The sequence below is a fragment of the Vanacampus margaritifer genome, chromosome 6 (genome assembly GCF_051991255.1).
Source record: "Vanacampus margaritifer isolate UIUO_Vmar chromosome 6, RoL_Vmar_1.0, whole genome shotgun sequence".
Lineage (NCBI taxonomy): Eukaryota > Metazoa > Chordata > Actinopteri > Syngnathiformes > Syngnathidae > Vanacampus > Vanacampus margaritifer.
The window spans coordinates 30,561,926-30,589,725 of NC_135437.1; the positions used below are offsets into that span (position 1 = coordinate 30,561,926).

General features: G+C 49.5%; 5 protein-coding genes and 3 non-coding genes across 24 annotated transcripts; 6 read left to right on the forward strand and 2 right to left on the reverse strand.

Annotated features, from left to right (window-relative positions):
- The first annotated feature begins 656 nt into the window (after positions 1-656).
- pclaf (PCNA clamp associated factor) lies at positions 657-2,707 on the forward strand. The gene is made up of 4 exons (XM_077569147.1): positions 657-923; positions 1,847-1,933; positions 2,007-2,190; positions 2,496-2,707. The coding sequence occupies exons 1-4, from the start codon at positions 878-880 to the stop codon at positions 2,536-2,538; spliced, it is 360 nt and encodes a 119-aa protein (XP_077425273.1). The 5' UTR covers positions 657-877; the 3' UTR covers positions 2,539-2,707.
- A 620-nt stretch (positions 2,708-3,327) lies between these two features.
- Positions 3,328-13,948, forward strand: fcsk (fucose kinase). Of its 7 annotated transcripts, XM_077569098.1 has the most exons (25): positions 3,334-3,457; positions 3,631-3,744; positions 4,343-4,494; positions 5,062-5,112; positions 5,713-5,838; positions 5,947-6,019; positions 6,092-6,189; positions 6,399-6,479; positions 6,550-6,669; positions 7,045-7,210; positions 7,283-7,389; positions 7,468-7,569; positions 7,972-8,145; positions 8,840-8,913; positions 8,981-9,336; positions 10,173-10,247; positions 10,546-10,771; positions 10,940-11,106; positions 11,189-11,416; positions 11,569-11,712; positions 11,773-11,892; positions 11,970-12,157; positions 12,797-12,896; positions 12,966-13,189; positions 13,298-13,948. In XM_077569098.1, the coding sequence occupies exons 2-25, from the start codon at positions 3,672-3,674 to the stop codon at positions 13,367-13,369; spliced, it is 3,297 nt and encodes a 1,098-aa protein (XP_077425224.1). In that variant the 5' UTR covers positions 3,334-3,457; positions 3,631-3,671; the 3' UTR covers positions 13,370-13,948. The 7 variants fall into 7 exon arrangements, 6 of the variants coding, with proteins under 6 accessions (XP_077425219.1, XP_077425224.1, XP_077425221.1 ...); XM_077569095.1 differs by having other exon boundaries at positions 7,045-7,389; XR_013294587.1 differs by lacking the exon at positions 12,797-12,896 and having other exon boundaries at positions 7,045-7,389; positions 13,298-13,450.
- Positions 13,743-17,422, reverse strand: commd9 (COMM domain containing 9). Of its 4 annotated transcripts, XM_077569140.1 has the most exons (6): positions 17,329-17,422; positions 16,708-16,827; positions 15,138-15,277; positions 15,013-15,047; positions 14,214-14,317; positions 13,743-14,142 (listed from the first exon to the last, which is right to left on the reverse strand). In XM_077569140.1, the coding sequence occupies exons 1-6, from the start codon at positions 17,380-17,382 to the stop codon at positions 14,014-14,016; spliced, it is 582 nt and encodes a 193-aa protein (XP_077425266.1). In that variant the 5' UTR covers positions 17,383-17,422; the 3' UTR covers positions 13,743-14,013. The 4 variants fall into 4 exon arrangements, with proteins under 4 accessions (XP_077425266.1, XP_077425263.1, XP_077425264.1 ...); XM_077569137.1 differs by having other exon boundaries at positions 15,013-15,277; XM_077569138.1 differs by having other exon boundaries at positions 15,013-15,277; positions 17,220-17,369.
- A 297-nt stretch (positions 17,423-17,719) lies between these two features.
- On the forward strand, positions 17,720-21,332 carry LOC144054070 (small ribosomal subunit protein eS17). Of its 2 annotated transcripts, none has more exons than XM_077569146.1 (5): positions 17,720-17,878; positions 18,685-18,836; positions 19,837-19,942; positions 20,921-20,986; positions 21,197-21,332. In XM_077569146.1, exons 1-5 carry the CDS (start codon positions 17,876-17,878, stop codon positions 21,272-21,274), a joined length of 405 nt encoding a protein of 134 aa, XP_077425272.1. In that variant the 5' UTR covers positions 17,720-17,875; the 3' UTR covers positions 21,275-21,332. The 2 variants fall into 2 exon arrangements, with proteins under 2 accessions (XP_077425272.1, XP_077425270.1); XM_077569144.1 differs by lacking the exon at positions 17,720-17,878 and adding an exon at positions 18,297-18,398.
- On the forward strand, positions 18,894-19,020 carry LOC144054354 (small nucleolar RNA SNORA71). The gene has a single exon (XR_013294659.1). It is a non-coding gene; the product is annotated as a small nucleolar RNA SNORA71 (small nucleolar RNA).
- On the forward strand, positions 20,718-20,845 carry LOC144054355 (small nucleolar RNA SNORA71). The gene has a single exon (XR_013294660.1). It is a non-coding gene; the product is annotated as a small nucleolar RNA SNORA71 (small nucleolar RNA).
- Positions 21,019-21,149, forward strand: LOC144054356 (small nucleolar RNA SNORA71). The gene has a single exon (XR_013294661.1). It is a non-coding gene; the product is annotated as a small nucleolar RNA SNORA71 (small nucleolar RNA).
- Positions 21,333-23,055: 1,723 nt separating the features above from the next.
- On the reverse strand, positions 23,056-26,998 carry LOC144054063 (proline-rich protein 5-like). Of its 7 annotated transcripts, none has more exons than XM_077569127.1 (9): positions 26,742-26,998; positions 26,193-26,338; positions 25,826-25,906; positions 25,697-25,745; positions 25,572-25,626; positions 25,403-25,494; positions 25,185-25,322; positions 24,867-24,984; positions 23,056-23,594 (listed from the first exon to the last, which is right to left on the reverse strand). In XM_077569127.1, the coding sequence occupies exons 2-9, from the start codon at positions 26,312-26,314 to the stop codon at positions 23,317-23,319; spliced, it is 933 nt and encodes a 310-aa protein (XP_077425253.1). In that variant the 5' UTR covers positions 26,315-26,338; positions 26,742-26,998; the 3' UTR covers positions 23,056-23,316. The 7 variants fall into 7 exon arrangements, with proteins under 7 accessions (XP_077425253.1, XP_077425254.1, XP_077425256.1 ...); XM_077569128.1 differs by lacking the exon at positions 26,742-26,998 and adding an exon at positions 26,415-26,733; XM_077569130.1 differs by lacking the exon at positions 26,742-26,998 and adding an exon at positions 26,015-26,063 and having other exon boundaries at positions 26,193-26,733.
- Positions 26,999-27,800: the final 802 nt, after the last annotated feature.

Consider the following 27,800-nt stretch of genomic DNA (forward strand, 5'->3'; position numbering starts at 1 on the left):
AGTACACATTGAAGACCAGCACATTGATATTTGGGGAAATTTTCCATTGGAATTTGGTGAAAGTCGAGTGACAATTCCGAGCATCCGGGCATTTCTGATACGTCCCCAATGCAACGCAATGCAAATTGCAAATGCTTCCTTTACATGGTGTCAAAACAACAGCGTATCGCTTTTGCCTGCCTGTAACTAGCATACAAACCAGGCAGATGATTGTTATAGCAGCCAAACGACATTTCATCACATTTTCAAATCGAAATAATTCGCACAAATCAAATGACAAGGATCCAAAGTCAAATGCTTTCAAGGATTTGACCGCCATTTTGACTGCCAAAGTTTTGTGCGTCCGTTTTCTATTTCTGAACAGAGCAATTTGAACCACTACAACTTGACATGTGTTAAATATGTGAATTATCTTAAGTGACACTTCTATTAAATTGTACATTTTTATCCAGTCAAGACTATTAACAAGATGATTCCTTGGAATTGACGCTAAATCTGGATGAAGCAATCTGCGTAAATGACAGGTTTATTATTGCGTCTTGGAGAGAAACAAATGTCACAGATTTCGTGTTTTTGTTGGGACAAGTAGATCAGGAAACCAGTTGGAAAACGTCACCGTTAATAGACGAGAAGAAATAGAACTTTCTTAGCATTAACGCCGACGGATCGCGTGGGGCAGCAACGAGCCGAATCGCCATGACATCAACAAAGAAAAAAAATCTCCCGCCCCTATTCGATCTTCGTTCTTGGGCTTGCTTGGAGAGAGGCGGGAAGGCAAGCGGGTTGTTAGTCGCCGTCTGGTGCACTTTTTTCGGCCATTTTTAGCGTCTTTCTTTCTTTTCTTTTTTACACTCCTCAATTCTGGCCCGTAGACAAAATGGTGCGGACCAAAGCTGACAGTGTGCCCGGGTCTTACAGGAAAGGTAAGTCGTCGTCATATAAGAACTGAGAAGAAGTTGGCTGATGGTTCCGAGTTGCCTCCTAACTACATGCGCAGCTACTTTTTGTTGTTAAAAGTCATTGAAGAAATGTTTCAACTCGTCTTCAAGGTGCGACAAGTCAGCCCTCCCGCCAAAACTTCTGCTTATCCTTTGACAAACATGTTTGAAAAAGCATGTTTGTAGATGCATTTAATGTCCTTGCGTGAGCCCTTTAGTGTCGTGTGACAAGAGTTTGGATTGATTTGGGACGTGGCGACAATTTTCCGCGCCTCTCGAAGACGGACAAAACTAGTTTCGTTTTGTGCCTGATTTATGGTCCCCATTCTCTTTATCAAACAAACACGCCGGACTACTTCTAACTGAGGGATTTGACATTTGATGGACAATTCGGCTTAGGGCTTTCAAAGTGGATATTTCGCCGTGACCGGCAACTTGCCCCTGAGCGCTATCTTGCCGTGAATACAGTGAGTACAAATTCTGCGCCAGAGAGTGTGTATGTACTACTTGCTCCGGACCTAATGCTCAGGCGGTCACCCCGAAAGGGCGGGGCCACGCCTTCGAATCCGCCCTGCTATCTATCTATCTATTTATTTATTTGTTTGTTTATTTTAACTCCAATTTCCTGACAACAGTCTATAGGCTCTGCGGGTTATTGCAAAATGAAAACTCGGTGAAAAGACACAGAATGGGGTGAAGCGAGGCAAGAACCTCCCCCAATGCATGACTTGGTCTGACGATTAACCAATGGCAGCTGTTCACGGGAAAATAGAGCTTGCCTGAGAGTTGCGGATCTCGACGAATATAGCCACTGTTTTTATGCGCCTAGTGATAAGGAAGGGAAGGAAGCGCAGCGTGTGATGAAGTCAAGTGACGTCCATTTTGTGTGTTGACATTTTTGCTTGCAGCTGTCGCAGCTTCTGCGCCCAGGAAGTCTTTGGGCTCCAGCGCGTCCAACTCGGCTTCCTTTTCCTCCAGTCAGGCTTCCACTCCAGGTTTGGCTCACACGTGCATGCACGCTTGTTGTTACTTTCTTACCTTGACTTACTTAAAAAAACAATTCCACAGCAAAGAACAAGTACGCCGGAGGGAACCCCGTGTGCGTTCGGCCGACCCCCACCTGGCAGAAGGGCATCGGGGACTTCTTTGGCGGCCCCGGAAGGAAGCTGGAGAAGGAGAACCAGAAGCCCCACGAGGAGGCAGACGACAACGAAGAGGCCGGAGGAAGCGGCGTCTCCAAGACCACCAAGAAGTACGTTGGCAACGGCGTGCGACGATCTGCCTGAGTTTGCGCTTCCGTTTGGCGCTGACGGCCCATCGGTTGTCTTTCATTAATGATCGTGACATTTTAGGAAGGGAGGGTTTAATTTTTTTAATCATCTTGGACTTGGACAAAAACCTCGATTGATGCAAGCTCTTATAATTCAAGTTTAATGTTGCATTTGAATATTGAAAAGATGTGAAGAAATGGAGTCTTAAGAGTTCTGAGTTTGACCAGAAAAGTTCTGCTGAGGTAAAAAAATAATAATAATAATAATTTGTTGTACATGCGTGCAGGTCCAGGCCGCTGCCAGCTGAGGAAGAGGATGACGATGAATGAAGATGATGACTGAGTTTTAATTGTATATGTGTACATAAATTGAATTGTCTGTACAGTTCATGACTAATATGTCTCTAAATGTTTGTTTTTTTATAATTGGAATTTTTTGCAGTAACCACTGCTTCATTTTTCGTACTAATTTTTGTCAATAAAGGAAAAAAAGGACTTATTTCATTTGGTAATTGAAACCAAATTCTTTTTTCTAGTCAAGATGCTTAAATAGTAAAAACACAACAGGAGCGCTGAGTAATGAAATGATTTCCTTAGTCTCCCTCCATTTATTACAGAGAAAATAACAGATTATTTTTGAAGCCCTATTAAATAATAAAATATTAAGACTGAAGGGGGAAGTGGTGGGCCATGTACATCACAATTTAAAAAAACAAGGACAGTTAATAATAAAATATATATACTTGCATGTCTGACCAAAAATTGTCAATGGCATACTACAGCATATCAAAAACCTCCAAGCAGCTAAAGTGATGTTTATGTTTTGATAACGTTTTGCAGTAGATTTAATGAAAGATTTGGGCACAATATTGTACGGCAGATAAAGTGCTGTTTACCAGTTTGTTGAATCGTTTCTGAGAAAGTGAAATTATTTTTGATGACTTGTCATTGAGTGAACCCGATCCTGTTGTGAACAGTGTTTATTCCAATTTAAATGTCTTTAACGTGTACATTGTAATTTTATTACCACAGATTTTATTTATTTTTTGCCTGTTAGTCACCGCCCGGTGGAGACGTGCTGAAACTGTAAATAAAGGCCACTTGTAGCGTTACGGAAGTCAGAGTGGTTCAAAATCCACCCGTTGAGATTTCAACATGAACAACCGAGATTGGTTTATCGTCACTTTTTACTCTGTTCAGGTACGTGGCGACTAACTATGATGTATCGGCGCTATAGAAGAATATAACGGCAAGTCAGGCTTCTTTCTTTTCTTTTCTTTTCTTTTCTTTTCTTTTCTTTTATCGTGTCATTGGTCTGTTGGCCACTTGGTCCATGCGCTATTCTTAGCCTAGCTAGCTCTCTTCCATACAGTCGAGCTGGGAAAACGGTGAAAACTCTAAACGGTAACTTGTTCATTCCAGATGACCTGTCGTTTTTAAGGCGGGATTTGAAGAGGCCAACGATGTCCACCTTCAGCTGGACCGTGGTGGTCCTCACCTGCCAGCACAAAGACAGCGTCTACGCGTTCCACAGAGGTGCAGTACACCTGGCCGCCTGTTGGGGCCCCAACTCGCACTCATCGCTTGCAAATAGGAGCGTCTCATAAATCAGAGGTGGGCAATCTGGGTCCTGGAGGGCCGGAGTCCTGCAGGTTTTGGAGGTTTCTGATTCCAATCAACAGGATCGTTATCAGGCTTATACGATACGATACGATACGATATACTTTTATTTTCCCTGTGGGGAACTTTTTCCTGGACTCCGTCCAGCTGCAGTTTACAGTAAGGAAAAAACAACAGAATAGAAAGAGATAAAATCAAAATTAAATAAGAAGTGCAGCAGTAGTTTACAGTAAGAAAAACAACAGAATAGAGAGATAATTAAAATAAATAAAATAAATATATAAATGCTAAATAAATTATGCTGATGAGTTGATCAGATATCAGCTGTGTTGGAGAAGGGCAACATGCAAAACCTGCAGGACTCCGGCCCTCCATGCCCACCTCTGTCACCAATGCTTTTAAATTGAATGCGTTTGTCTGCACGTTCCCTGACAGGGACCGGCGACCAGTCCGTTGTTCGCCCCGCTGATGTTGTAGTTTGCAACTTGTGACGAGTTTGTGTTTGTTTTTCCAGAGTTGGAGTTGCGTCAGCGCGGCGGGCGCGTGTGCGCCAGTACGATGCTGCTGACGGTGCAGGACCGCCAGGAACCGCTGGGCAGCGGGGGGGCCACCCTCAACGCGCTCCTGGTGGCGGCGGAACACCTGAGCAGCCGGGCGGGACACACTGTGAGTGTGCTTGCGTGCACGCACAAATACTTACGCATACACTGAATCAGGGGTCACCAATGTGGAAAAAAAGAGCTCAACAGTGATGGGACATGGTGATTTTCTTGGAACGTTGTAGATGTGCACATTTAAGAATGTCAACACTGACCCACATTTATAGAAAACAAGAGTCATTTGAGCAAATGTCTTATTTCAGAAGTGTGTATCAAACTCATTACCCAAGAACACGTGTGTCAAAATCCGGTTCTCCGGGGCGTGAGTCCTGCATGTTTTTGAGGTTTCTCTACTTCAACACACCTGATTCAGTGATCAGGATAATGATGAGCCTTGATGGGAATCAGCAGTGTTGAGCATGGGGAAACCTCTAAAACATGCAGGACTCAGGCCCTCGAGGACCGGACTTTGACACCACTGCCCAAGAAGTAGTTGTCAAAAAGGTTGGTGACCTCTGCTGTACATTCGTGTGCACACGCACACGCATAAGGTCACAAGCACTCATACACACTCACGGGCACACGTCACATGAGCCTCCCGTAAATCATGTGACGTCCTGTTGCGCTCCCTCAGGTGGTGACGGCCGACGTTTTGGATGACGCTCGCATCCTGGTGCTCCACACGGTCAGTTTGACCTCCGCTCGACATTTGGACTTCCTGACAGCGCTGAACATTTCTTGTCCTGCAATGCGTGAGTGCGCACGTCAATGAGGACCTGAACAAAAAAGTTGAAGCTCATTAAATATGAAAAGAATGACTTAGCCCGTGCAGCGCCATCTTGACTGGTCTCGTCATCATTGTGATGCCACACCTTCTAGAACACGACACTGTTTATTTGTGGCTTGTTTCATGCTCCCTTTTGCTGTCAAAATGCCGAATGGTGTGGTCAAAATTTGGGTGCCACTTAATCCGGCACTTTGAGAGCAAATTGGAACAGGAAGTGAAAGACCAAGAATGGGACGTTATTATGGCACGCGCTCGGTAACAGTGACCGCGCTTTTCATGATTCCACTCGTAGAACAAAAGCCAATGAGTGTTGGCTGCTTTAAACACAACTGCCGTCGGTCGCTGCCGTCGGTCGCTGCCGTCGGTCGCTGCCGTCGGTCGCTGCCGTCGGTCGCTGCCGTCGGTCGCTTCCGTCGGTCGCTTCCGTCGGTCGCTGCCGTCGGTCGCTGACGTCGGTCGCTGACGTCGGTCGCTGACGTCGGTCGCTGACGTCCGCAGGGTCGCGACTTCCCGTGGAGCTCGTGCAGCCGAGCCTTCTCGTGGCTGCCCGTGGAGGATCCCGCCCTCGCCGTTCAGGCGCCCGTCTGCTGCCTGGACGTGCTGCTCGACCGCCTCACTCAACAGGTGCGTGCGTGCGTGCGTGTGTCGTGCGTGTGTGCGTGCGTGCGTGCGTGCATGTGTCGTGCGTGTGTCGTGCGTGCGTGCGTGACTTTGCTGCTGTGGTCCCCCCAGGTTTGTCCGGGATCCCCTCCTGGCGTTTGGGTGTGCAGCACGGACATGATGTTCAGCATCCCCGCGGACTTTGGTGAGGAAAAGACGCTGGGCACGCTTGAACGTTGGTTTGCACCGGTGACACCGTGCTGGCGTGTGTCGCTAGGGTTGTCGTGGGACGGCTTTTCCGGCGTTCGTGCCGTGGCGTTCCCTGGTGACGTGTCGTACGCCGTCCATCACGGCGTCTACTTGAGTGACGGAAAGGTGAGACGGAACTTGATTGATGAGCGATGTTTTCGTGTCTGTCTCGATCAAATCATCAGGACCGTTCTTCTCATGATGAGCCGATCATTTGATCGGGGTGTGTCGGAGGAGGGAGACATGGGAAACAGGCTGGATGGAGGCTGTCGAAGCGCGGACGCGCGCACCCCTGATGTGGATGACTGACAGTTTGTGTGCGTTTGTTGTTCCAGGGTGACGTCCGGGACATCATCTACAAGGGAAGCCCGGAGCACATCCGCCAAGCGCTGATGCATGATGGGAAAGTGCCTCTGGTGCGGAACAACAGACTAACATTTGCGTGATGTGAGGTGTGCACTTGAACGTGAGCGTGTGCGCACGCAGGTGTCGGGTCCGGTGTTCTTCAGCCGGAAGGTGGCCGAGAAACTTCTGCAGACGCACGTGACGCCTCCTCTGGACGGCTGCACCTATCTGGGCCTGGACTCCGGAGCTCCGCCCCTCCAGGTTGGTCCTCATGGCGACAACCCGATGCTCTTGGTGGGAGTGGCCTCAGCGGCTATTGCCATGCCCCGCGCCCAGAAAAGGGTTGCAACTGTCTGGAGTTGAAGCTCAAATGTTGTCCAAATGACTTTCTTCAGTACAAGATGGCAGCAAAGCACAATTGTTTTCTTTTATTTTTCTCTCCAAATGATTTCATCTTTATTTACAGCAAACAATCACAACAACAAAATGACAATCAAAGTAAAGAAAGCGACTCGACACAATGTGTTTTGTTTGCGAATGGGCAGAAGGAAGCCAAAGTTGCAATTGTTTGCCACCAGGATGCCACACACAAGATGGCGGCAAAAAATGAGCGTGCATGCGTGTGTTTTTTTGTAGCTGTCTTTGTTCCTGGACGTGCTGAAGTGTTTGTGCACGGATCAGACGGAGGACGAGTTTGTGGGCGGCGCTCGGGCATGGGGGCCACAGGGCAGCCACAGCCCGATGTTGCAGCGCGGCAGGAAGGAGCTGTGGCGGCTCCTGCGAGGAACGGCGCTCAGCCTGGGTTCGTCTTCGCTGCGTGCCCAACGGCGAACCCATGGCGTCCTTCACGCATCCTCTTCCTTGCCGTCCTCAGCGTACGTGCCGGCCGGTCGCTATGACTACATGACTGTGTCCGGGAAGCAGCACGTCCTGCGTCTGACCCGTGAGCCCGCCCAGGGACACGCCCACTCTCATATCCAGGTGACATCTAGGGGCGTGTCTCCCGTGAGGTCCTGGCAGGCTCTGACGGCAGCCGGCGCTCGCTCTCGCCCCCTACAGGTGGCCGGCGGCGTGAGCGAAGGAGGGCGCGTCATCAACAGCGTTCTGGAGGGAGCGGTTACCATGGCGACCGGGGCCGTGGTGCAACACTGCCACCTGCAGGTTCGCAGGCGAATGTTTTGCAGCGCGTCGGAAGCAAATTGTGAAATGAGAAATGCTTTTGGAAAGGATGCAAGTGTGGAAGAAACACTTTTCATTGCCTTATGTCGTGTTGATGAAGTCCTTCAACCCGAAGTCGTTCCAACGTCTTGATTACGTTGCTGGAATGTAAAACGGAGGCTAAATGCTGATTATTATTATTATTTTCCCATGATGCCACGGGGTGTTGACTTGATCGTCAAGTGTAATAATGATCCATAAAAAATGCCATGTTTTTCGACTTGGCTCCAACGATTTTACAAATACGATTTGATGAATATGTTTGAACGATTTGATCACTACATTTGAAAAAGTTTATCGCTCTGTCAGTCACCAACATGATCACCTGCGCGTGCCGTCCACCAGGGTCCGTTGCACGTCCCCTCGGGTTGTTTACTGTCCGGCCTGGAGGCGTCCGCGTCCCCCGACATCAGACGACTGTCGCTGGATGATGACATCATCATTCAGGGACATCGCATCCAGCTGGGCGACTTGAAGCTGAAGGTCTTCACCGTGATGGGAGCGCTGGACGAGTTGGAGGTACGCCAACGCGCTCGCACCTCATCCCGCCACCTGTCGTCATGTCCCATCGCGAGCTGTCGGCTTTCATCATGTCTCATCAACATCCCATCATTTGACGTCACAATATCAGGAATCTACTTCAATGCCACAAATTTGTCATCAGTGCCACTCGGGGGGGGGCAACACCAGGCACTTCCTGACCAGATGGATGACAAAATACGTGTTGTGAAGAGTTTTTCCAAGCGGGCTCTGCAGACGATCCGAAGCCGCAACAAAAGACATTTTGTTCCTTTTTTTGCTTGACTTGAAAATGAGCATTCGAGGACGGCACAAAAGTGCTAAACAGCAACATGAAGTCAAAGAAATGGCAGCATTTGTCCAGAGGCCACTCAGAATGTGGTTGGGGGCCATCAGTCGCCCATCCCTGTCCTATAGTGTCCTCTCTTGCGTCTCATCTGTCCTGTTCTTCCCATTATGTCCATTAGCATGTCCTATCACATCCCAACATGTCCCATAATGGCTGGCCCCGATTATGTCCTATCATGTCACATGTCCCCAATGATGTCCCGCTGCATCTAATGACGTCCCCCATTACGCCTCAAGGTCCCATCTTATGTCCATTCCTTCCTATCCTATTTGTGTCCTTTTTTTACGTCTGTCCAACACGTTGCATCATTTCCTTTCTCATGTCCCCTCTAACGTTTGTCCTCAGCTGTGCTGCGATGACCAAGGCGCGTCTTTCGTCAACGTGCCTTGGCAGGTCTTCTTCAGCAGGACCGGCATACGGTAGGGCCTCCCTCTCGCACCTTCGTCCTCCGGGTGCACTACAGGAAGTGACGTCATTGCGCGTCAGGCCGGAGGACCTGTGGGCGGCGGGAGAAGTGCGCTATCTGCTGGAGGCGCGTCTCTTCCCGGCCCTGCACCCCACAGGGGGCGGTGTGGGCGTGGCGGAGGGCGTGGCCTGGCTTCTGGGCGGGGCCGGCTGCGTGCGGCGTTGGAGGGAGGCTTGGCGACTTTCCCTGAAGGAGGTCCTGTCGCTCACGCACCAGGAGGCGGAGCTCCACTGGAGGGAGACTTTGATGCACCTGGCGGGCAGGAAGCGGGTCCGAGACGTGCTGATAAGACAAAGTGACGTCTGCCTGCTACCCTGCTTCAGAGCCACCGTGGCGGGCGGACAGCAGGGGGCGCTGCTGGACGTGCTGGATTCCAGTGAGTCGACTCTCTTAGTGTTCATTTAGTTCGCAATTTTCCAATTTAGTCTCAATTCAATCATGCGTGTTGCTTTTCAATCATAGTTAGTCAATCGAGCATTTTAGTCGTTATTTTAGTTTAAGAAAACATCATTGTACTTTAGGGTTAGTTTTAGTCAACGAAAACTGTCAAAATTTTTGTTGAAATTTGATAAAATGATGGTATGCATTTTTTTTATCAGCAGATAATGTTGAACATTTCAGATATAAAACTGTAAAAACAAAATCTTTTACCTTTTTGATGAAAAACAACTCGACACACAATCAACAAGTGGCTACTATGGCTCCATGCTAGTAAGTTAGCCAGCATTAATTAGCGGTCGGGTTAACTTTATTGTCAGAACGTTCTAGGATGAATGTGACGTTATAACTATAATCGACTTGTCCTTCTTTTTGCAATCTTTGACGGCGAGTCCACCGGCTGCTTGTGCACGTTGCAGTCGCTAGCTGCAGATTTGAAATGCGTGTCGCAGACGTGACACGTTAGCAATTTAGCAGAGACCAGATTTGACCAAATCATATCACTTTCCTCTCCTTTTTGTTCCTGGTCTAAAATGTCCATAGATTTTAGTCCAGTTTTTATGACGTGAAGTACATTTTCGTCTTGGTCTTCATTAGCCCACAAAAATGCAGACTGATTTAGTCCCAGTTATTGTTTCTTAAGGAACGTTTGAATCCAATCTAGTTTTAGTCCGGGGGAAAATGTACAAAATAATTTTTGCTTATTTTCTTGCCGATGATATTAGCACTCTTCTCAGTTGCTTTTGTTATTAATTGGAAAGTGTCGCCCGTCAGTCGCAGCTGGACGTGGAGCGGAGCAGGGGGAGGAGCCACAGGGCCAGACGTCACGTGATGACGGCGATGTCCACGGTTGGTACTTGAGCAGCAGGACGTCATCAAGTGTCCCGTTTGAGCTGCGTCTGTCGCACAATTGTTCGTTGCCATCGTCAAGAAAGGAGTGGAGAAAACAAAAGGCACCTTTGCACCCGACCCGCTTGTAGATTGCTCCAAAACACCTTGACACTTTTTTAGTGGTTGGATTGTCCTCAAGATAACAATTCATATTCGTTTCAATGCAATCATCGGCAAGGAGAATTTTCCGCAGATTTTTGCCGCCCTTGTGTTTGCGTCTTATTTGAGCCATCGTGTGGTGTTTTTGCGCTTTCAGCCAGCGAGGGGGCGGAGTCAGGAGCCCGGCCGGGCGTGTCCGCCCGCTGCCTGTCGTGCATCGCCGACGTGCTGACGTGCTGGGCGGAGGCGGCGGGCGGAGGCGGGCTGAGGAGCGGGCCGGCCGCCAACCACAAGTGGAGCGCCGCTTACGTCCTGTTGGAAGAAGGAGATCTGAGGGGCGGAGTCAAGGCCCTGGCGGCGCAGCGAGCTGATTGGCTGAGCAGGTTAGAAAGATGCGTGTGCATTCACACCCGTGCTCATTTCCTTTATGGCCTTTTGCAAGCTTGGTTTGGTTGAACCTTTTAATGTTAGCTATAGCAACCCAGCCACACCCTTGGCCATGAATGGGGGCGGAGTTTATTTGTCAGCGTTGCGTGACAATTCCTCGACAGGCCGGACCTTCTGATGCGGGCGGCGCGGCACTATGACGGCGCCGCCCAGGTGCTGCTCCGCCGGGCCGTGATGTCATCGCAGAAGTTCGTGACCATCGGCCAGGGGGACGTTCCGCCTCTCGGCCAGTGGCATGAAGTGGAGTGTCCCGCCAGAATCGACTTTGCCGGTGACGAGCCGCCTGACGACCATCGATACAAAAAAACAAAACAATCGGCGATGAGGTGACCAAGGCGGCGTCTGCGTTGCAGGCGGCTGGAGCGACACGCCGCCCTTGGCCTTCGAGCGCGGCGGCTGCGTGACCAACGTGGCGGTGAAGATTGACGGCCGGCGACCTATCGGCGCCCGAGCGCGGCGCATCCGGCGCCCACTCCTCCGATTGGTCAGCCACAGCGGAGGGCGGGACTCTGACGTCGCCACGGAGACGGTGTGCGAGACCACGGAGCACCTCAAGGACTACTGCCAGCCCAACGCACCCGGTACCGACTCACTTCCTTTTCCGAGGGTCTCCTTGTTGTCGTGGCGACCGGGCCTGTCGGGTCAGATTGTTGCCACGGTAACCAGGTGTGCTTGCGTGCATATGAAATGGACTTAGGTGTGTGTGAGACGTTGGCGACTGTGCGTTTGTCAGGCGCTCTGCTGAAGGCGGTGTGCGTGTGCGCCGGTGTGGCCTCGCCATCCTCCCAGGATCCTTTGGGGCGTCAGCTGACGACTCGCTGGAGGGGCGGTTTGGAGCTTCACGGCTGGTCGGCGCTGCCCACCGGCTCGGGACTCGGTGAGAGGGAAGCGCCGGGGACCCGTCGCTTGACGGCGCCGTAACTTTCTCCACGCGCAGGTACCAGCAGCATCCTGGCGGGGGCGCTGCTGGCGGCGGTCTACGGCGCCACGGGGCGATCCTACACCAAGGACGCGCTGGTCCACGCCGTGCTGCACCTGGAACAAGTCCTGACCACCGGTGGGCGCCGCCACGCTCACTCCTGGCGGCCCTTCGCCTGCCTTCGCGTCCGACGGCGTCTGGTCTTCTCTCGGCAGGTGGCGGCTGGCAGGACCAGGTGGGCGGTCTGGAGGGTGGCATTAAGGTGGGCCGGTCCCAAGCGCGTCTGCCGCTGCGGGTGCTGGTGGAACGTCTGCAAACGCCCGATGGCTTCGTGGAGGCTCTGGAACGCCGCCTCCTGCTGGTCTACACCGGCAAGACACGACTGGCTCGCAACCTGCTGCAGGTCACGCACGCACGCACGCACGCACGCACTGAAAGCCTTTTGTGACCAACAGACACGTGTGTGCGTGTGCCAGGGTTATTAGAGTTTGGGAGTTTTCATTTGAGTTAGTTTTTTACATTTTGCTAGTTTTAATTAGTTTCCAGGGTGCTTCTTTTGGTGTTTATTAGTTTTATTTAGTTTCAGTATTAGTTAAAAAAAAAAAAAAAAGCTGTATTACTTGTGTGCAATATTTAAAAGAAGATGTGAGCGGCGTCATCTGAAGGTGCTTTCCTATTGGCTGCTGCTAGAACGTCACTTCCAAACGTCCTTAATCTGCTTGATATCAAAATAAATCGACTTAAAATCACATTTAAAATCTACGGAAGAGGATTATGGCCAGTGAAGAGAGAAAAAAAGAAGTTTAAAATCTGAATTCTGCAAATCTTGCCAAACTTTTTTTTTTTCTCTCTTCACTGACCTTCATTTTCTTCTGCAAAGTCATCCCCAAAGACTCGTGCATTCAATTCATTTTCATCAAGGACATTTCCGCTATAGTTAGTTTTGTAAACATAAAATGTACTTTGTTAGTTTTTGTTTTTTAAAAAGCATTTTTGTTTTCCTTTTATTCCGTTAACGAAAAACAAACGTTGCCGTGCGCAGGACGTGGTGCGCAGCTGGTACGCTCGCCTTCCTGCGATGGTTGACGACGCTCAGCAGCTCGTGTCCAACGGGGACGAGTGCGCCCGGGCTTGTCTCCACGGTGAGACGCTGACAGATTGCGTGTGCGCGTGCGCGAGTACTAATGTGTGCGTCTGTGTGGCGCCAACAGGTTGTCTGCCGCGGTTGGGCCGCTGCCTGGACCGCTCGTGGCAACACAAGAAGCGGATGGCGGCGGGCTGCGAGCCGGCGGCGGTGCGCGTGATGATGGAGGCGCTGAGGCCGCTGGTCCTGGGTCAGAGCCTGGCGGGCGCCGGGGGCGGCGGCTTCCTCTGCCTGCTCACGCGCCAGCCCGACCAGAAGGACGTCGTCGCCGGCGTCCTCGCAAGCACGCCGGTAAGCCACGCCGGGTCGTCGGCGGTGTCGTGGCCATGGTGGCCGTGGCCATGGTGGCCGTCGCCATGGTGGCCGTCGCCATGGTGACCGTCTTGTGCGTTCTTTTAGGCTCTGGGAGACTTCAGCGTCCACAACGTGCAGGTGGACTTGGACGGCCTCACAGTCCTCCAGCCAGTATGAACACAAACCCGCGCGCGCGCGCACGCACGCACCTCATCAAAAGTCTTGATTTGTTGATGGCGGCAAAAAGCGCACGTCGAGTTTCATGGCTGAGGATCAAATGGCAATAAAGCGCCCTCGGCCTTTTCCGTTCGCCATCACGGCGCTTGTTGGCAGACAAATGTCCGCCCTTCAGCTTCAAAACTCAACATTTTATACAAACATTTAAAGGTTTCAAATGTCAAGCTTGGTTTGGCCCACTATAAACTAATTGAGGAAAATGTTGGCAACATTTTCATTTCAATGATTTACAAAAGAAAGAAAAAAAAGCAACATTTTCCCAAATGAGAAATGGCAGCAGTCCATCCAACATGGCTGACGCGTAACAACAGGAAACAAACAAATGCGCTTTAATAAGAAGAAGCAGCACAACAAAACAACACCAAATGCATGAATTGCTAGAATTCTTTTGATATTGAATACAGAGCCCTGATTGGCTTCTGCAGTGTGTGTTTGACTTCTGTTACCGTCTGGCTGTCATTTGCTAGCCGAGTGGGCGTGGCTTGCGGAACAGTTAGAATAAAGTCTGCCTAGCAACAAGTGGCCAAATTTAAAAAAAGAAGAGAAGTCCTATTTCGATGGCGTGATTTTGAACGATGACGCCATCATTTGCCGGCGACAAGCGCCAGTTGGTCTCGGATGCGGCCCAGCCCGTCCAACATGGTGTCCAGACTCTCCCGGCTCAGCTCCACGGTCGCCACGGAAACGCAATCCTCACCTACGACATCCTCTGTCTGTCGATGACACACACGCACGCGCTGTACATACGTGTGCACGTGAGTGTGTGTCCGGTGTGCCAACAAACCTCGAAGTGGACCAGACAGGCGGGCACGCACATCCGCCTGAGCGCGTCCGAGCTGCTCACCACGTCCACACGCCAGTCCACCGCCTTCAGCTGGGGCAGCGAGGCTGCACGCCACGCACACGCCACGCACACGCACGCGCTCATCAAACCAGTTAGCATCAACAGCGCAGCTTTTTTTTTTTCTCAAATCGATTCACCAGCCCAAAAAAATGGCATATTTTGTGCAAATGGCGAATAGATGTGCAGCGAGGCCCACAACTCAATCATCATATCGTCGTTTACATGTTCTACTTCTTAATACTTGTATCATGTTAATATACAAATAAGTTGTTCTTATTTAATAACATAAAAATAAAACATGCCTATCTTAAATGCACAGATAATGTTGGTATGAGTTGTAAGGCCTCATCCGTTACAAATACGCAAACAAGAGACCGTCACTCATCCAATATTGATCAAACTTTCAAATGTCATGAATTGATGGAGTTGAACCGCCTGCAAATCATGTGTGAAGGCCAATTAACATGCAAATCCAATTCCAAAAAGTCAGTACAAATGAAGAGGAACAGATATTTTTTGCCAAACCAAAATACAGAACTCAACAAAAAGGAATAATTTCAACTCAAGGTGGATCATAAAACTAAATCATCTCAGTCCGATTTGCTTTTTTTTTTCCTTCTTTCGTGTCTTTTTTTTTAAAGAATGAAATACATTTTTTAATTGAATTGGAAAGAAAAAAAAAGGAATCCAGAGAAAGTAAAGCCCAGCATATGCAAAACAATGAATTGGGTTCACTCACTCTGACCGCCGACGGCGTCCGTTCGCCACGCCTCCCTGAAACACAGCCCGAGCACACGTATGACATCATCAGAACAAGACGACATGGCCGAAGGCGGGCTGGTGGGCGTGTCCAGTGGAGCCGACCTGTTGTCCAGCAGGATCTTGGCCAGCAGGTTCTTCAGGCTGGCGTGGAAGCCGTCGGGGAAGAGTCGGACGATCTGCTGGGCCGAGCTCAGGTTGTGGAAGACGACGAGAGCCAACAGCGCGCGCAGTGAGCGGGCCAGCTGAAACGCACGCGCACACACATAACGGCTCACTAGGGAGCCGTCGCACTGAACGGTCGCCGAAGCCACCGGCACCTTTCCGTTCAAGCATATTTTCGTTAAGGAAGTTGCTCGACGGCTCGCGCCCAGCTCGTCTGGCAAATTGCACTTTTGATGCAACGGCAACAACCAACATATTCCTGTAGATGGCGCTGTTGCGTCACTTTGGATTTCAGCTCAGCTGCGTGTTACTTGAGATTTTGGTATCCATCGATACCAAGTAAAAATACTGGTGCCAAGTTTTTCTAGCTTCATGAAATCTTACGGTATTTTAAATCATTTTTCCTATTCGACAATGTTGACATTTAACATTCTCAATTGATATTTTTTACTGTTTTTGAATTTAGTTATAGGTATATAGATGTGATATAACCATGTGTAGTTAAATGAATAACAATGTGATAATGATTTTGTGAACTTCATTTGAACCTGTTCTTACTCCTCACCATCTCTTGAGGTAAGAATGTTTATGTTTTAAAAGTTGTCAGAGTCTCTTGTCATTAGTCATTTGGTCGTAAAAACTGAAGGTCCAAGGTCAAAGCCTGTCCACATCATTTCTCCGGAGCTGGTGGGGAGCTGAGATGAGCATGTCAGTATCTTGTGCCTGCTTATTAAAAACACTATCGGAGAGAACTTTTTCTACTTGTATAAAGACACTGCGAGTTTCCATATTTTCTACACACTGGGAGCTTATCATCACTTTTCGAATGTAAGCTTTTTTCCTGCGTCTTAAGAGCTCTTAATAAATCCTTGCAAGGAAAACTTCTTCATGAGAACTCAATTCCGATTTATTTGAACACGCAAAAGATTACACTTAATAAAGTAATCAAATAAAGCCTTCAACCACTTATTTTTTAATTGAGACTTTCTTGTTAACTTCTTAAACATGCCAACAAAAATATCCTCCCTCAAGGGAAAAACACCAGGGCTGTTATTTAAATGTGCAATGTAAGAATGATCGTCATATTCTCAGTCCCTGCCACTCTTTTGCGCTCCAAAAAACGTCAGCCATCAAAGTTCCTCTCGTCTTGTCACATTACATAAACAACACTTGCATGTTGTGCTAATGCAAACATATCGCTTCACTAGTCGGCGGGAAAACCGCGAGAGAATGTGTGGCGTTTGCGCGCAGAAAGTGTGCGTGGCGTCGCGAGAGGTGCCGCAGATGATGGCGTGAAGAGCAAACCCCATCTGTGATGATTTGCCAACAGCAAATCGCTCGGCGTGCTTTGAAAGTTGGAGGCGTCATAGAAGCCGTCCAAATCGTGCTTGTTTCCCGCCCTCTGTTCAAATGTCAGCGTTTTGGCGGAAACATTTGAAAATACACTTTTGGGCTGATTCAAAAGTGTCTCTGCCGGCGGTCGGTCGGTGAGTTGGATTCCAGAAAGTACCTGTGCAATCTGAGCTTCAGGCACGGCGAGCGCAGTGGCGGCCTTTTCCGTCCAAATGGGACTTGGAGCGACGTGCACGACGTGCACGCACATGTCCTTCACGAAGTCTTTGGACGGGGCCTGGAAAACACACACGCGCTATTGTTGGTTGCAACCTCCAGGTAAGGCGACTGACAACAGCCTCGTGGCTGCAGACAGCAAACAAAAACAAAGACAAAGAAAAGCAAATGTACTTTCTTTTTTTAACAACACAGATGCATTTGCCACTAGTTCGTATTTCATGACAAAGTCACAATGCAATGTGAATAATGAATACAACATGACCTTGCAACATGATTTTGTTTTTCGCCTGTGACATCAAATCTCACGTATGCCATTTACTTAAAGCTACCTTAAACGACGTGTCTCGTTTCTTACAAAAACATCATTTTGAAATAAATCCGTCGTGGCTCAGCAATCGACTAAAGTCTCGTTAGGTCAACTGACACGTCAGGACGGCAGCTTCATCTCACCGGTCCTGTTTTAGGATCGAAGCTAACTGCTGCTAGCTGACTCATCAAGCGGACAAAACAGTTTGGTGATTATTCGATGTTAATAAACAATATTTTGGGGATGTTGAACCTTGAGCAGAAGCTGCAAATTGTCGAAATGGTCGCTTGACAGTGTGGCAGCCATGTTTGCAGTCACGTGACAGCTTCGGACTTTAAAAACAGGAAACCGCACGCAAACTTGCCACTGCTGCGCGACACTGCCCCCTAAATATCACAAGTTCATCATAACACTTGATTCTCATACCTTGCCAACTTCTCTACTTCGCTGTAAAACTCCTAATAATAAATGTATACATAAGTGTAATTTACTTTTGCGTATTATACGTGTACTTATGTTTATTATATTTATGTGCGGTTATACATCAGTCTATGATTACTACACTACTTATGTGTAATATAATGTACGTTTGTACTATTTAATTTCATGGGTGCTGTATTTTTCCCAGGACGTTGCCTTCCAGTGTTTTGTTGTTGTTGTTTTAAATGATTAGTAGTTGTCATTGTGGCCTCCTTCCGAGGGTGGCGTAGCCAGTAGCTTCATTCTTGACCCAACTTCCGTTTGTGGCTATAAACTCCCACCGGAAGTGACGCGTCCTCTTCTACCAGGCCGAGCCATCATGGTGGGTGTTTTCCACGTACTTTGTTAAGCCATCCAAAGTAATCCTGTCATCCAGCCGCGTTAAAGCGCCGCAGTGTAATCATCTGTGGCGCTCACGCACTCGTTGCGATTAATTTTTTGCCTTATTAACGATGGATGGTGTTGCATTTGCGACATAATGGCGGGAGGACGCGAGCGGCAGAGTGACACTAAGTGAAGCGCCGACTTGCGTCGTTTTTCGCCCCTTTTTCAAGGCAATGGAAAGGAACAACGCACGCTCGCTTTTCTAACCTTCTACTCGGTTCAACTACACAGCAGTTCTGGCTAAGTCGAAGCTAAATTCGCTGCTGCTAACACTTAGCATGCTGCTGCTAACACTTAGCATGCTGCTGCTAACACTTAGCATGCTGCTGCTAGCTGCTGACTTGTATGTGCTTTAAAGCGGATGTGCGTTCATGCGAAGCCCTTCGTCGCATGTAAATGACGATTCGACCTCCAAACTTGTGTCGGCGGCCAAACGTATTCTTCACGGCATTAATGTAGTGGGTGTCTGCAATTTGTGTTCAATCCAGCCTGTTCTCCATGCGTCTCTCCTGCAACGCACCTGAATCAGTTCATCAGGATCTTTATCAAGCTTCTGCAGAGCTTGCTGACGAACTGATGATTTGATTGAGCTGGGTTGGAGGAGGGAGGCATGGAAACGAGACTGCAGCAGCTTGCAGATCCCTGCAAGTGTAAAGTGACTTTCTTGCATGAAATGATTGCAAACGTACTCAGCGATTTTTGCTGGACCGAGTTGTGACATGTTGATGCGTGTGTGACGTCAAGGGGCGCGTCAGGACCAAGACGGTGAAAAAGGCGGCCCGAGTGATCATTGAGAAGTATTACACCCGGCTGGGCAATGACTTCCACACCAACAAGCGTGTGTGCGAGGAGATCGCCATCATCCCCAGCAAGAAACTGCGCAACAAGATTGCCGGGTGAGTTTGACCTCCGGCGCCGGCGACCTGTATCGAAAGTGACCTCCGGCGCCGGCGACCTGTATCGAAAGTGACCTCGGCGTGACACGTCGCCCGGTCATTGATAGTACAGGAAGAGCACGCGGAGAGCCTTTCCCGTGTCCGCTGGACGACCGTTCCTGCCGGACCCTGGCGCTCTCCCACATTTCGACCTTCGTCACCTCCTCTTTGAGTGCGCCTTGCGTGTGGGCATGAGCCCATATTACATCCGGACGCTGTGATAACCGTGAATAGAAATATTGCGCTCTTCAAATTACAGCTCTAAATGATCTTCTGAAATATTTTGCTCAATAAAAACAGATTTTTGTTTCCCCCCCGTTTCACACCATCAATTTTATTTCTGAAGCAAAATAGAATATTTGGACTTTTAAACTTGAATAAATGTTACCAGACTTCTTCTGTTTAAATTGTTCTCAGTAAGTCACAGTGTCCCGTCACTGGTGAGCTTTTTTATTTATTTTTTAGAACAGACCCGTGAGCAACTCGCCTTGTCCTTGGGGCTAACAAAAACCCATCGTGTGCGTGTTTGAAAGGGTCTTGACTTATGTCGTCATTTTCAGCAGTAAGAAGTTGACATTTTGTTCATAATTAATTTGATAATCTCGTTGCTTCTCATGTACAAATAACACCTGTCAAAACTAACTGCTGTCTACTGAAGATGACATCACTTGTGCCGAGGAAGTAGGTAACGACCAATCACCTGTTTTCTGGTGAGGTCATCTTCAGTCGACAGCAAGTGGATAAATTAGTTTTATTAATTGTACATGAAAAATAATGAAGTGATCTCGTTCGTTCTGGACAAAATATTCACTTCGTACTGCTGAAAATGTCTCAATGAGTGAAGTGTCCTTTTCAGGACAATGCAATGATTGTTGTTTTTACTGTGAAGTCAAATTGGGACGATGCCCCCCCCCCCCAAAAAAATGTGGTGAAATTGTTGCTGCTTTTGCTTGCACGCCAGCTACGTGACGCATCTGATGAAGCGCATCCAGCGAGGTCCCGTGCGAGGAATCTCCATCAAGCTGCAGGAGGAGGAACGCGAGCGGCGTGACAACTACGTGCCTGAGGTCAGTCGAGGTCGTCGCTCGCATGGCCAAAACCTTTGCGGCGTTCTCGCGCTTGACATCAGCACAAGCCAGAAAGCGCACGACGGGTCGTCCTCCGCTTGCAATTCCCTCACAAAATAGTGTATCGTAATGCAAGTGGGACGTTTGCCAGCGCTCCTGGTTTGTGTTGCGTTTTGGTTCCGATGACGGAAGCTGCACGTAAACGGCGGCGAACGTCTCGGCCTCTGCCGGCGCAATACACATTTCCAAGTCGGCAATGTTTTCCACCAATGAGTCCGATCTCATGACATCATCGCTTGCTACTGCTGATATGAAGATGGGATACGCCCCCTTCCAGATGCAACAAACGGCAATAGACCAATCCGAGGCCAGTATTTTAGGCTCGTGAACTGTTGATGTCGATTTTGTTTCTGGAAAATGCAACCGGTTCTCGAAACCGCTTGAAAATGGCGGCGGTATGTGGTATATGTCTGAAACGGCGTGAAGACGGCCAGCGAGCGATCGCTTCACGTCGTTGGCGACTTGCTTGTTGAGGCACTTTTACAACACTGGCCTTTGTTTATTTCATGAAAATGAAACCTTGGATCCAAAAAGAGTTTTGACAAAGTGAAGCCTTATTGGCTCGTACCCGGGAAGCAAACGTGTGACTTTCCGCCTCACGTTTGTGACTTTCACTTGACAAAACAATCGCCAGGTTGCAGTATGGTTAGCATGTTAAGCTAACTTTTTCTTAGACCGACTGCGTTGATGCTGGGATTCCCAAACACGATCGTTATCCTGTATCGAAAGTGACGCCGGCGTGCTCGTCGTCGGCGCCATCGATAGTACAGGAAGAGCAAGTTGCGAGCCTTTCCCGTGCCTGCCGGACCGCCATTTCCGATCAGGCCCTGGCGCTCGCCGACATCCATCGAGTCACGTGACCGTTGTGGTTGTTTGTCTGCATGTTGTTAACATGTTGTCGCGTGCGCTTGCTCGCAGGTTTCCGCTTTGGATCAGGAGCTGATCGAGGTGGACCCCGACACCAAAGAGATGCTCAAACTGCTGGTGAGTCCAAAAACTCGTTTGCTCGCATCACTTCCTGTATCGAAAGTGGCGTGGGCGCGTCCCTCGCCTTCGCCATCGATAGTACAGGAACAGCAAACTGTTGCCGGCCTTTCCCGTGTCTGCGGGACCGCCACTTCCTGTCAGACCCTGGCGCTGGCGCACAGCACTTCCTGTCGTCCTCTTCTAACCTGTGTGTGTTTGTGACGTCAGGACTTTGGCGGTCTGTCCAATCTTCAGGTGACGCAGCAAACGATCGGCATGAACTTCAAACAACCTCGAGGAGTTTAAATCGGCTTCTTTCTTTTTTTTTCTTCTTCTGTTAATAAAACAAAAAACGTTAACTCGAGCTACTGACTTTCCGTTTGTCTTTGTTGAAGATTGCAAGTTCAACTAAAAGTCCGTTTTGTCCAAATAAATCTAGTTTACTTTGTACATACACTCATCTTGACAAATGGATTTTCATTGGTCTTGTCTGACTGCAATTGTTTCAAGCAAGGAAAAAATGTCATCGAGTTGAATATGGCATCATTTCGACAGTTTAAAGTTGAGAAGTCTGACTTGCACTTCAACTCACTTAATTGCTTTGACTTTGCCTCCACTTGTTAAAACATAAAACGTATCCCATTTTAATGTCATACTTGTTTTTTTCTGCTGTGTCAGCAATACAAAGGAAAAACTCGATGCGCGTGTTGATGACGTACGTGGTGACGTTTGAAGCCCCGCGAAGCCGATGTACCACGTGACTGAGGAAATGATTCGCTAGGTTTGAGTGTAGTTGGAAATAAAAGCGGCAAAGAAACGCTTCATCAGTACCATGTGAAAGAGTTTTTTCAAGAGGAGGATCTGCACCCACCTGCAGGCCAGTTGTGGGACTGCACGTCCTCACCTTCTCATCTTCACCCTTTCTTTCATCCTCACGTCGTCCTCAAGATGGCGTCCATGATCAGCTCGTGCCGTCTCCTCGCACTCGCTCGCTTGCCATCTTGTCGGCTTCAATTCCTTCATGTTTGTCCTCCTCATGCTTCCATCTCAACTTACATCCTTGCGCTCACTGTTGTCCTCTCGTATCCTCATCATGTTGTCATCTTCCACGTTGTTGTCAGGTGAACAGCAAGAGTTTGATCGCGAAGGCCTTCCTGGACGAGCGCGCGTCTTTTGTAGCTGGTAAACGCAAACAAGGTATCGGAGTGGCGGCCATTTTGTCACGCATCCGCGTCACCCTTTGCGTGCGTGTCTGCGCGCATTTGTGCACGTTTGCGTGTGCGTCACTCAGGACGAGTTTCCCGAAGTTCTCCAGTGGACGAGGACGCCGTCGCTTCCTGTCGTCTCGTCTTCCCTTCCCGACCTGCTAGGAGACTCCGCCCCTAGCCACGCCCCCGACACATCCTTCGCTGCCCTTGCCGGTAGGTCCGCCTACCTGTCAAGAGCCGCAAGTGGACAACAACATCGTCTTCATCAAAATCTTCATCCTGCTGTGAGAACACACATGCAACATTTACTATCACCTGTTGGTTAACATGCAACATGATTTCCATGATATGTGAAGCCCCGCCCACAATAAACACGTGCGTGTGCGCAGCGTGCTGGCGTTGGTGTCGTCATGTTATCTGGCCTTCCGAGTGCGTCGCTTGGAGCAACAACTCGGCTTCCTCACGCACGCACGCACGCACGTACGATGCAGTCGTCATGGTAACGAAACATTCCAGAAAGGTGTGCGACGCCCATTTGCCGTGCTGGCTGACCAATCACAAGGCTTGTGACACGCGCTGACCGTCAGGGGCCGCCGGCGAGGCCTGGTCGCCATGGCAACGACACACTTGTCAACTACACCGAGTAGCTGAAACAGGAGGATACAAAGACGCTAAGGAGTTGCCGTGGCAACCGCACCTCACGATGACATCATCAGGAAGTGGCTTCCCAGTCTGAGCACTCGGAGGCGCCGGCAGCCGTCACCTGATTAGCGTAATGGGATTACAATGTAATCCCATTACGCTGCAGTCACTCTGCAGCCAGAGGTCAAAGGTCAAGGTTGCGCCAAAGCTTCCAGTCAAGATTCTTTCACAATAAAGGACATTTTTCAGTTTTATTGTGCAAAAGGTTTGATTTGAGTCCAGCTCAATTTCATGTTCTCATCTTTCATGCTCACATTTCATCCTCATGTTGTCATCTTTGTTTCACTCTCATGCATCTTCTTGCATCTTCTCATCCTCGTCTCACGTTCTCGAGCTTCGTCCTTCCTGTTAGCTACTCTGCGTTAGCGCGTTAGCAGGAAGCGTGCGGTTTGTACTTCCTGCCGGGTCTGAGCGTGCCTCCCGTGCTAGCCGCTATCGCTAAGTGTCCTTGACGTGGGGTCGGCTGCCAAAGTGTCTGGCGGCGGCGATGGGCTGCGCCGGGTCACCGGCGCCATCGTCCGTCTCAGCCACGCGCCGCATCCCGCCGGTGAGCAGGCGCGCGTCGGAATGTGCGTTGGCCACCGTGTGGCGCCGCATGGCGCCCGCCTTCTCCAGGTAGGCCTCGCCCTCGTGCTCCGCCAGGGGCGCCAGAGACCAGCACATGTCGGGCTGGGAGCCGTCGCCTAGCAACCAGGGCAGACCGCCGCTGCGCGACTCTGAAAACAAAACATAAGTCAGCAGAAACAACATCAGTCGACACAGAAGCCCGTTAAAAGAACCGGGATCTAAATGACGACTGGACTCTCAACAGAGGTGGCAAATCCAGGTCCCGAAAGTAAAAACCGTATCGCAGTTTGGCTTTAACCTCAGGTGCTAACTAGCTAGCTCCCTAGCTAGCTCCCAGGGTTACCTGCTAAGGAGCTAGCTATCTGACTAGCTAGCATCAATGGTTAAAGTCAAACTGTGGCAGGGATTAACTTTCTGGACCTGGATTTGCCACCTCTAACTCTCAATACGAACCGGATCTTTGTCAAGAACAAGACCTTTAGAAGGAACCAGACCCTCATTGTGAAGTGTACTCTCAGTAAGGACCGAAGCTTTACTAAGAACCAGACCCTAACCCAATAATCAGGTGTTGAACTTTACTGAGTTCCAATTCCTCACAAAGAACCAGAACCTCGTAATACCTTGATTAAGAACAAGGACCCAAGTAAAAGTGAGAAGAGGGCTCTCAATAAATTAAAAAACGAAATAAAAACGGAGCCCTTACTATAAAATGGACTTTTACGAAAGTCCAGACCTTCAAACACAGTCCACAGACCGCAAGAAGAAGAATTAATAATCATGATTAGGATCTTTTAAGAAGCAGGACCGGATCGTCCCTTCACTAAAGCCGAGGGTTTGAAGAAGAACCAGGACCCTTGATGAGGACCAGATCCAAATTAAGGCCTGCACTTGTTAGTTGTGGTCAAGAAGTGTTGACAATAAAAAAGCATGTGCGGCGTTAAGACCTTAATCTCATGCTTGTGTTCCTCTTGGGTTTATTTGTGTCCCAAACACATTCCTGGCGGCGGCTGCCAGACTTTTACGGTGAAAACAACACAACAAGACTTTGCTCCAAATCAATACAACCTTATCGAGGTTCATCCCTCTTTGGGGGTCTGCTTCTTACTCCAAGTTTGGTCCTTATTGAGGTCTGCCTCTTGTTAAGGGTCCGCTTCCCTCCGAAAGACTCCGCCCTTTTACAGATCCTGCTTCCAGGTGTTTGTTTTTTCACGTCCCGCTTCTTAATAAAGTTCTGCTTCTTACTGGCTGAGAGCCCTTCGCAAGCTAGCATCTAATCGTTATTCAGGACCGGATTCTTTGACTTCTTTAGGAAAGGACCACTCGCTCCTTTTTGAGTTCTTCGTCAAAACGTGGCCTGCCACGATAGTTAGCATCAGTGTTAGCAAGCGTGCTAATGCCACTACGCCAATTACGCGACGCACCTGAGGGGCGGAGCTCGGCGGTGACGACATCGCTGAGGTACGGCGACACCACCATGGCCGCCAGGCGCTCCAGATGACGGTAACGCAAACTGGACGCCGCACCGCACTCGCGCACCCCCTGCAGGACGCGCACGGAAATGCATGCCACATCACACTCATGCGTTCACTTTTCATGCTAATTTACGTAAGCCTGTCTATGGAGTTTGACATCAAATGTTAGCATTAAGCTATCGGACGACATCATTGCGTCATTCGCTCATGATTGATCCTGACGATAATAAGGAGGATGATGATGATGATGATGAAGATGATGAAGACCTGCAGCACCAGCAGCATGTGCGTGACGGCGGGTGGCACGTCGGCCGCAATTTGCAGATCTTCCTCCAGGGGGAGCTTCAGCAGCACCAAATCTCGGAAGGCCAACAGCGCCATCTGGCGGACGGACAGCTCCTGACCCTGCGCGCACGCACATGCACGGAGTTACACACGCACACACACATGTGAAGGGGCGTGCAAGCGTGCGATGACGTCATCACCTGCAGCGGGTAGAAGATGGCCTGAAGGGTAGGCAGCGTTTCGGTGAAGAAGCGCCACCAGGCCTCGGCCAGCGCCGCCAGCTGCTCTCCACCTGGGGGCAGGGGGCGGGGCATGCATGTGGTTACCACGGCGACAGCCGACATCGCCACTCCTCCTCCTTCTCCTCACCGGAGACGAAGATGCGCTCCAGAATCTCCGTCAGGCCGGCCGTCAGCAGACGATTCTGAAGATGCAAAAGCACAACAGGTCAACTTCTTGTCAACACCGCCGCACTTCCTGTGGCGGGGACGCACCTGCAAGTAATCTGTGACGAAGGAGCCCATCTCGCTCTTTAGCAGCCACCTGGAGGACAACATACATGGCCGCCATGCGTCAGGCCAAGACTACAAACATGGCCGCCGGCTAGACGGCGATGACGTCACCTGATGTTCTCGTTCAACGTGTAGAGCTCGTTGGACTGCAGAGCTCCGCCCCTGAAGACTTTGATCACTGCTGATTGGACGCTGATGACACAAGAGGAGGAGCTAACACATTTTGGATGACCATGATGATGTTTGCTACGGTTAGCCAAGTGAGTTAGCCTCCTAGTGTTAGCATGCGCACACATCCACCTGTGAATGTGTGTGACAGGAAGCCACCCGGCAGCCACTTCCTGTCAAACTGCTGACGAGGACAGGAAACACACACACACACACACACACACACACACAGCAAGTGTAGAAAGAGACACAGGAAACGCACACTTCCTGATTTGACACTGGGTGCGAGTTTTGTAAAGCGCGCGTGTACCTGTTCCAGATGGTGCTGTTGCACGCGTGCAACGTGTTGGGTCCAGCATGGAAACGGGTCAGGTCGGACAGAACCGGAGAACTCATGAAGCGAGGCCTGGAGCGCTGAAAAGATCCCATCATGCACCTCACCTCACCTCACCTCACCTCACACGCAAAAGATTGGAACAATCAAATCTCCTCCTTCCAACAAGTTAATTCAACAACTTTACACAAACGCAACTTCCTGTCCTGTCTTGTCCTCAACACGCGACATCGGGAGTGTAGTAACCACGGCAACCAGCATCCCGACGTCTGCCGACGTCCATAGGTTGACATGAAATTAAAATAAAAAAAAGCCAGGCCACCTTCTTGACGTCACTTCCTGCTGCCGCCATTCATCAGCTTGTCGAGGGCCAAAAAAACAACACGAAGCTTGCGAACAAGACTCGACTTTGAGCCTTTGACTGACACGTGACAAGGCATCAACTGTTCACTTGACAAACAGGCCACGCACGCGCGCGGCATCAACGTGGACGTCCGTGCGCGCGTCTCGAATGTTTGAACTTACCTCGCGCTCACTGAGAGAGGGGAGGGGGGGTGGATGTCGAGAGAGGGTCTGATCAGATGACGTCATAAGCCGTCATCGCGCCCCGCTGTCACGTGACCTCCGTCTGTCGCTCGTCAAACTTTTTGAAAAGTTGCAGAGTTTGAAAAGTGTTGCGCTTTGCTTGCTGCTTTCTCCCCGTGGCTTCCTCGCAACAAAGTGTTGGCGGGAGAACAAGCTGGACGTGCCGCGCGCTTACACTTCCGCTCCACACCTTCACACTAAAAGCACAACTGGCTTTCTCCAGCAATTTCCCTCCAAAGTCCGGAAGTGTTTCTACGATTGAAAAACCTAATTTTGTTATCTATAATCATTTTAAATGAATTATGTTGAACACAATACATCAATGAACATGTCACTGGAATTGTACAATAATGTTGGCTGTAAATTCAGGTGACTAACGAAATACCGTAAATTCTTGCATTGTCACACAGCCTTGTGAAGGTGAGTGGCAAAGGTGACGTTTGTGTTTTGGATGTCAACACGTTCACCGTCAACAGTCAACACATCTGACGCGTCATCGCAAGCCTTTTTTTCCCACTCACTTCCTGTATGACTCCGCATGTTTTTGGCAACTTGACTCGCTCGCACGCACGCACGCACGCACTCCACGACTTTGACTTCATCAATTCATCCGTGTACGAGTTGTTGGCCCGTGGGTTAGCTTCCCCGCCTGAGAGACCATGTTTGTATGTGTGTGCGTTTGTGTGAGTGAGTGAGTGAAGAAACAAAAACAAACAGAAAAAAACGAGTTTTGGGCGCGTCACCGTGTGACTTTTAATGAATCTAACGGTAAAACACACGCGCATGTTAAGATTTCAACATGCACGTGTGCACGTGTCAGTGTGAGCGCGTGCAGGTCGAGAGCAAACGAAGTCCTCAAGACAAAATGAACGTCACAAGTCATTTAATCCAATCGACACACGTGACTTCCGGTTGCAGAATGCTCATTAGATTGGCGACAGCAGCACAAACAAACAAAACTTGTCCCTCACTGGCAGCATCACAATCAAACAAACACAC